General features: G+C 41.0%; 1 protein-coding gene across 1 annotated transcript; it reads right to left on the bottom strand.

The window, feature by feature from the left end:
- Positions 1–187: 187 nt before the first annotated feature.
- atic (5-aminoimidazole-4-carboxamide ribonucleotide formyltransferase/IMP cyclohydrolase) lies at positions 188–6,401 on the bottom strand. Its single transcript, XM_035652578.1, has 15 exons — positions 6,191–6,401; positions 5,862–5,988; positions 5,608–5,751; positions 4,458–4,546; positions 4,120–4,271; positions 3,041–3,197; positions 2,684–2,809; positions 2,468–2,575; positions 2,282–2,367; positions 2,109–2,198; positions 1,900–2,025; positions 1,689–1,781; positions 1,423–1,605; positions 777–932; positions 188–574 (listed from the first exon to the last, which is right to left on the bottom strand). The coding sequence occupies exons 1-15, from the start codon at positions 6,207–6,209 to the stop codon at positions 455–457; spliced, it is 1,776 nt and encodes a 591-aa protein (XP_035508471.1). The 5' UTR covers positions 6,210–6,401; the 3' UTR covers positions 188–454.
- Positions 6,402–8,187: the final 1,786 nt, after the last annotated feature.

Here is an 8,187-nt window from a genome sequence, read left to right as displayed (position 1 = left end):
TTTAAGATAATGTCAGGGGATCCCCAAAACCAGTAGGCTTCATCCTCTGGGAACCAAGTACAACATTTCACAGCAGTCCATCAATTGGTTGTTGAGATATTTAACTCTGGACCAAAGTGGTGGATTGAGAACCAACATGGTCATCCCTCACTGCTAACATGGCTAAAAAACAGACAAAATACTCATGAACGGTCTTCAACAGTTTATTTCACACCCCAACATAACTGACCTAGAATAAACATCAACAGTTACTGTATTTCTCTCCATGTTAGCACCACAAGTCAGGAATGCAATTAATTTGTTACAAAACAGTGCTTTTCTTTTTACTTCTACATTTCAGAATGACAAGAGTAGGAATGTTTTGAATATCAGCAATGTTAGAAAAAGATTTTGACTCTGTAATAATGCTAAACTGTGAGGGGAGTTTAAAACACCTGGAAAAGTGTTGAGGTGCTCAGTGGTGGAAGAGCCGCAGGTTGGTGTGCACCAGAGTGATGCCCTGCTCATTACAGGCATTTATCACAACCTTGTCAGCAGCAGAGCCCGCTGGAGCTGCAATGTACGCAACACCACTCTACAGACGGACACACAGAGGAAAGAAACGTTAGTAAAGATGGTTGGAAAGCTTGTCAGTACACAACTGTTTTAAGAGTTAATAGAGTTTCCAAACTAGTAATGATACGTAAGCAGGTGTCTGCAGGCCATTCCCATGCAGTTTCTTAACACAGTGCATACAATATGAACCCATGCTTTTATGAAAGGTGTGTTATATTTACCCGTTTGGCACGGTCTATGTTGTCTCTGAAGGGGAAGAAGGCGTCAGAGCTGACAGCCACGGCCTTCAGGGAGCTGATCCAGTTTTTCTTTTCAGTCTCTGACAGAAGCTCAGGCACCTCTTCATACATGGACTTCCAAACTTCCAAGTCTGGGCCCTGTCAACACAAAATACCCACACTTTTCACTTAATTTCAATGTCTCAAACTTGGCATAACACTGACATCAGACATCACAAAGCACACAGGTGGACTGTGTGTGATTGATGGCCTACAATTTTAATTCATCTTTCCAAGTGAAGAAATAAAGTGAAATCTAATGTAGCCATAGCTCTGTTTGGAGTGGTAGCTAACATTATTATCCACTTGATAAATACTGTAGGAACTGGTTTACAAAATAAACAAAGATGATCTCTGCTAGACATGCTAGCCCTAAGCCTGCACTGTGGCACTGTATTTGTGTCTCAATCCAAAGTCTGCAATGGGACAGAACAGATGTTTGTTGAATTACAATATTCTTTATAATTCCTCTACAAGATGCAATTGATCAGCTTGTAAATTTTCTGTATTTAAAAATATCCCATCACGCCCGATCTGTAACAGGACAACTTAACTACTGCCTTTATCTTACGAGTTGTTACCCCCTTACCTCTCCAATGGTGTCGCTGACGTACTGGTCGATTGCGTTGGCCATTTCCGCTCGCTTCACACCGCCACGAAACTTCATGTTCAGGACACCCGGGTGATGTCTAAGCCACCAGTTATCAGCTTTGTCACCTGCCAGTCGTGTGCAGTGGATACGAGATTGCTGACCCGCACCAATACCAATAACCTGTAATACAGACAAGAAAAAAATATTTGAGAAAAACTTACAGCTCCTCCAGAATCACTTCTCCTGTTTTTACCTGTTCTTACCTGTCCGTCTTTAGCATAGCAGACAGAGTTGGACTGAGTGTATTTGACAGCGATGGTGGCCACAATGAGGTCACGCACAGCTTCCTCGGAGAGCTTGTGGACACAGACAATCAAAAGGGTGGATTACTTCAGGTAGGTTTGTGCTAATAATAAAAGAATGATTTAAAATGACAGGATGAGCCAGAAATACAATATGAAGGTAAATACTCACAGAGCCCTCGGAAACAACGTTGCTGAAGAATTCTTTATCGATAAGCCCTCCGTTCCTCTTTTGTTTGAGATAGAGACCAAACAACACTCTCACCTCCGTCTCATCAGGCTCATAGTCTGGATCCATCTGGGACACAGGCACGCATTTTTAATCAAACTGAAAATTTGACTTAGCTGATACTAAATCAACCTAACCTAAAAATCTCTCACCTGAAGCACACAATAGTTGCCATTCTTCTTTTTGGAGAGGATCTTGAGCGCTTCCTCATCATAACCAGGAGCAATGATACCATCTGACACCTGAGAGCAATCAAATTGAATCCTTTTAAAGCAGAACAAAAACCACTCCATCTGTTTTTGTTCTTTTGACACACTGCTTTTACCTCTCTTGATATAATCTTGGCAGTGGGAACATCGCACACATCTGACACAGCGATGAAGTCTCCAAAAGAAGACATCCTGTCAGAACCTGGGAATGTAGAAGGAGTTCATACAAATGAAAGAGAAAAAAAAAAAATCAAGATATAACATACTCCAGGCTATCTGCTATATAATTCACTTGCTCTGACCTCTTGCCCTGGCGTAGGCTGTGGCCAATGGGGTGAGATCCTTCAGCATGTCATGCACCATGCACACTTTGGCTTCCTCCTCAGTCAGAGGAACTCCTACTGCAGCTCCTTCAGTAGAAAGATAAAAGGGTAATTTTCACATTTAAAAGGCACTTAATCCCAAGTCCACATTTATACTGTTATGTGTGTGTGTCTGCATGTCTCTTTTGGTCTTACCAGCAGGGCTGACATGTTTAAAGGAGGTGGCAGCAGCCATGCCAAGAGCGCTCTTTAACTCTCTGACCAGCTGCCAGGCGTTCAGAGCATCACACAGGTTGATAAAGCCAGGGGAACCGTTGACCACTGAGAGGGGGAACAGGAAAAGCTAAGCTACATGGCTGCAGCTTTATATTGAAGCCATCAATGTGACACAGTGGTATTAATCTTCTCATCTAACACTAATGCTCTGCCAGCGAGCAAATAAGTGTATTAACCAAAATGTTGAGCTACTCTTTTAAAGAAAAATCCCTAAACGATGCCAACATGGACACATTTTAGGTACGCTGGGACATTTGTTATGCGATGCGTGTCTACCTTTGAGGGGGAGCGCTGGGCGCAGGGTGTAGAGCTGGGCGGGTGCTTGGTGAGGGTTCATGCCATAGCGCAGAGGCAGCTGGGAAACACCACGACTGTACTGTCCACGAAAGTAGTCTGATATGGCCTCATCATACTGTGCTGTGTGCGTGAAAGCCTGAAGGGCAAAGAACATAAAATATGAGACGAACCACATTAATGCATCATCTTCTAATGTGTACCAAAGAGCCACGGTTAAAAACCTCAAAGCACTTACAACTCATCGTTTGACAATTTGGAGTTTAATACATGACAACTATACCTGCATTATTTATGTAGGCATCAACCCAAAGCAACACAATGTCGGAGATAAAACAGATCTATTTAACTCAATGATTGGTTTAGTCTGGCTACGAGAACAAAGTTCACAGGTCGTCAAATGTTAAACTCTGTAACCTAAACACGTTTCAACACTTGTGATAAAAAGCCTACACTGGACTTTGTTTAGAGCTGAGGGTCAGTGTGGGTCAGTGCAAGACAAACAAAACAGAACAACCAGGGTTAAATCAGTACTGAGAAAGACAATTTAGTGACTATGTATGAGAATTACCTAAACTGGGTGACAAGATCAAAATATTCATTATATTAACTGATTTTTGCTTCTGGACACTAATTTTCGTAAGAATCTAACAGCATGTGGTTCCTATTATACAACTGTCATTGTAAGACTGACGCCTGCTCATTTATTGAAAAAGCCAAAGGTATGATTCACCTCTTATTTAAATTTTTTTTGGGAACAAGCCTGAACAGTGACGGGGGCGGGACTAACGGATGTTTGAGGCACATGTGATAAGAAGATCAAGTAAGGCTGACAGTAACACAGTTTCAGTCCTTCCGAATGTAAAATGTTCAACTCAGGATTGTGACACATCAGGAGTCATCTGATCCTTTTTTAATGTCCCAAACTTGTTACTGTTGCTATACTTAAACAGGGGTATCGACAGGTTTAAAAGAGTACATTTTAAGACTGTATGAATCAAATTCAGTTCATATACTTGCCAGATGAAATGATAGGGAAAAGAAATAATAGGTCATGTTACTTTGAGCGCCAGGGTCTTGCGTGTTTCCAGAGTTGTATCTTTGTCTCCTGAACTCTCCATCTCCTTGGCAACCAGCGAATAGTCAGCAGGGTCACACACAATGGTGACCCGAGCGTGATTCTTGGCTGCTGCTCTCAACAGAGTTACGCCACCTGGGCGGAAAGACAAAATAACATTTTTTTTTAACTGCACTTGCAAATAAACACAGCATCTTTTATTATTAGTGAAATAGAGAGAAAATATAGTTATTAATGCAATGTGACAGTGATCTTTGAGTAGCATTATTTGTATGCAGTTATAAATTAAGTTTAATTTAATGATCTGAAGCTACAACTCACCAATATCTATCTGCTCCACAGCATCTTCCACTGTCACATCTGGGTTAGAGACGGTCTTCACAAACGGGTAGAGGTTGCACACCACCACTCTAAAAGAGAGTGCAGAAAGGATTGTGAACTTTTAGGCCCATCATTCAAACAATACCACATCTTGAATTTAACAATGCAGCTGCAGAAAATGACTTCTTGTAATTCTAGCTTTCAGTGTGTTCAACTGTTTATGCTCGTGGTCTGTCAGAATGAACCAGTTGACTTGTTTTATCTCAACAATGAGGTACAATTGTAGAAAATGTGTTTGGTAAATGTTCGACCCATTACAAAAATTAGAAAGAACATGTGAGGCATTGCTCACATGCATCCTTGTGTGCTCAAATGTATTTATTTAAATCCATTCACACACTACTCTAAACTACTAAATAACGTGCTTTTGTCTACTTTGAGCCTTTTAGGTGGAAACAGACTTTGTGATGGCTTTTTTGGCCTTAAACAACATTTTAAACATTACTGTCTAAATCTCTGACATATGTAGTTTCTTAGTTATTCTTATATTGCTGCGGTTTACGTAACCCTATGAACAAGCATCTCGTCTTGCTCTCAGTGTGATTCCCTGTACAAACATCAGCTGCCCTACAGCGTGAGCTTCATAGTTCATCCATCCTAATCAGACGAACCATTCAACTTCTACCTCTTTATCACATGCACACAAAAGATAAAAAACACCCACCTTTAACAAAGAAATTGATATTTCCATCAAATGTGCGTGCTGTCAATGTCTAATCAAACACGTTGTGTTTCCATCAGACTTTAATTCACCAGTGACAGCACAGTGAAATCTCTTATCTAACCACATTCTTCTAGCCCTAAAGGAATAAGTCACAAGACGAGCTTATAGCAGGAGCAGCAGTTTTCCAATTAACCAGCTGCTAAATCAACTACACATGCTTCCTAATGGCAACACACTAGCTTCCACTTTAACCATATTAGTTTGTGACCTGCCTGACAGCCACAAGTCTTTGATTCAACTGGGCTTTGTAGTATTTATCTCTAACCCTGCTGTAAATGAATATAAATAAACACCCCTCTGTGTTGTTATACAGCTGAGGCCATTTTAAAAGATGAACGTCTGCGTGTTTAAATGTGCTCCTCTCACCTCACCAGGCTGTAACCCAACTTCTCCATGTCTGCTGTGTCAGTGGGGGTCTTCCTGGCCAGGATGCCTCCATGGACAGCAGGATGGAGGGTCTTCACTCTGCCTCCCAGCATCTCTGGATGACCGGTCAGCTCAGACACATCCCTGACACACAGCAGAGAAAGGTCAGAGAGGGACATCAGTAAAAAAAAAAAACAACTAACACACTGGACTGGGTTTAAACTTTGATTGTAATGACCAACTTCAGCACCAACCTGACAGCCAGTCCAGCATCCCGCAGGGCTTTGGCTGTACCACCTGAGGCGACCAGAGAGAGACCCACATCCACCAGCCTTTTGGCGAAGTCCACCAATCCAGTTTTGTCCGACACGCTCAAAAGTGCTGCGAGGACAGACAAAAAAAGGAGACTTTCACTCAGTTTTTTCATAGACACCAACGAGAAAACAGAAAAGCTCTGTTGCAGCTTCACACCGCTGACCACGCTGGCTAATGTTAGCCGGAGCTAGTTAGCATCCTGCATGTCGCAGTACAAAACTTTATACCGACGACGACAGTGAATTAATTCAATATAAAAACCTCTCACCGAGCTCTGAGGAGGCCATGTTCACGGTCACAGTGTTAGTCCGCAGTCTGTCTCTCTCTGTGTGTGTCCGCTGGGTTTCTTGCACAGTCTTCACTCAACTGAACTTAGCGAGCAAAAACAGAGATTGTGCAGGTTGAGACATAAAAACGACACGCTTTTCACTGCTTCATCATGTGCTTCAAAACTACAAAGACCCGCCCTGCTGAGGCCGGCCCGCCCCTGGCACTCAAACGCACCCAAACGAGACGTACGGCGCAGAAAATGCGCATTTTCATCCGCATAAAGGAAGCGTTCACAACCGGTTAGGCAACAACAAAAAGAGGAAGAAGAGGAAGAGGAAGAGGGCACCATGCAAGCTGTTTATCAAAACCAAACAATTCTAAAACAATTTAGTTAAAAATAAAAGAAATAAAAGAATCTTATTAAATATATATCTGTATATCCTAAAACGTGAACCCCAGATGTCTCCATTTAAATTATGACAAGTCAAAAAGTTCAATTAATTAATCAATTGTTTCATATCTTTCAAGATTTAACTCTCTGAACAAAACAACTTAACTCACTGCAGCTGAACTTACTTTTGTCCATCAACAAACAATGAGGGTGTTTTTTTTTGGGGGGACATTTATATTTGTTGGAGCTTCATAAACCCTCAGAAGCAACTAAAAGCTGCAGATATAGTCTGTTTGAGGACACAGCCTGGTGTTACTGCACTGTTAATGCACAAGCATCCAGTTTGTCTCTTTACAATCCACTGTCAATGGTCCAGTCTCAAGTGTCTTCTATTATTTTGCCACAAGAGGGCAGACACGGACCTTGTTCGTGTATATCTGATTGTTTCTGGTGACATTCGTGCAAGATAACATTTCTATATTTTAGATAGATATTGTTTCTAGACATAGTAGCCTGATCCGCAGCTTAACTTGGTCATATTTAATGTTAATACAAGCAGACTGAAAGAGGATTTTCATAGTGAGACCCTTAACAGCAGTGTTTTTTTTTTATTATAGGCTGCTATAATGAGAGTTGTGCCTATTTTATTTTTTAAATAGTTATCCGTTGCTCTTTGGTTCTCTTATTTATTACTATTTAAAAAAGTTAGTAAATTAAACCCTTCTTTTAATCAGACGTTTTGGGCTCTTTATTCTTATTATTTATTCTTTATTTTCAGATCCAGCTGATTTAACCTAAAATAAAACTAAAATGTTGGTGTTTTCTTTTGTTTGATGCAGTTTAAATGCTGTTGCTGATCAGCAGAATTGAAGGTTACATTGACACCGCGAACATCACTATATCCACAATAATTGCTTCAAAAAAAAAAAACCTGTAACCTGCAACAATAAATGACGCTCATGAATACATTCCCCCCTTTTCAATAAACTTTATTGGCAAAAAACGGTGGCTTTTTCGTGCTTTAGAACAACGTTTTGAGTCGGACAGATGTGAATTTATTGGGCCCCGTCACTCACTCCCTGACTCGCCCATTAGTTAAGTGACAGGACAGGGGCCCGGGGAAACCTGCACCCAATACGTGTGATTACGTTAAAAGATCGCACAATCTGTTCATATTTACGTAATGAGAATGACATTTTTGCTGATTGATTAAACTACAGAGTGTAAATATTTTAAAGGGAGTCTCTGATTTACAGTCCAACAAAGCAAAAAAAAAGAGGCCGATTTATTTGTCTAACTATGAAAATGAGAGTTTCTGGTAACCGCTCTGTGTTTTAGGGGCCGAGCTGACATCTCAAGTGGGGGTGACTTGAGTGATTCAATAGACAGTGAAACATCTTTATAGAAAGACACAGGCTCACTATGCATTATTAGGTTTAAAAAAGACAGAGGTAGGGGAGGCCGTCAGCACTTTTCTCCCACTGGCTGTTGAGAAAAACTGACAGCATTATCAGCAGTAACTGTAATTTACGCAGGGAAATTTTAATCAACATGACTGGTGTATTCAGATTAAATTAGAGGGGAAACGGAATCAATGACCTCCA

The sequence above is a fragment of the Morone saxatilis genome, unplaced genomic scaffold (genome assembly GCF_004916995.1).
Source record: "Morone saxatilis isolate NCDOM2014 unplaced genomic scaffold, NCSU_SB_2.0 Contig11, whole genome shotgun sequence".
Lineage (NCBI taxonomy): Eukaryota > Metazoa > Chordata > Actinopteri > Moronidae > Morone > Morone saxatilis.
Note: the sequence above shows the minus strand (reverse complement) of the source record. Positions and strands in the feature narration are given on the sequence as shown.

Bases quoted from the DNA above. Each gene is read 5' to 3' on its own strand.
- atic (XM_035652578.1), bottom strand. The intron at 2,810-3,040 runs GTAGACACGCAT...TCCCCCTCTCAG, and splicing joins CCCAGCGCTCCCCCTCAAAG to TGGTCAACGGTTCCCCTGGC. The intron at 933-1,422 runs GTAAGGGGGTAA...TTGTGTTGACAG, and splicing joins TCAGCGACACCATTGGAGAG to GGCCCAGACTTGGAAGTTTG.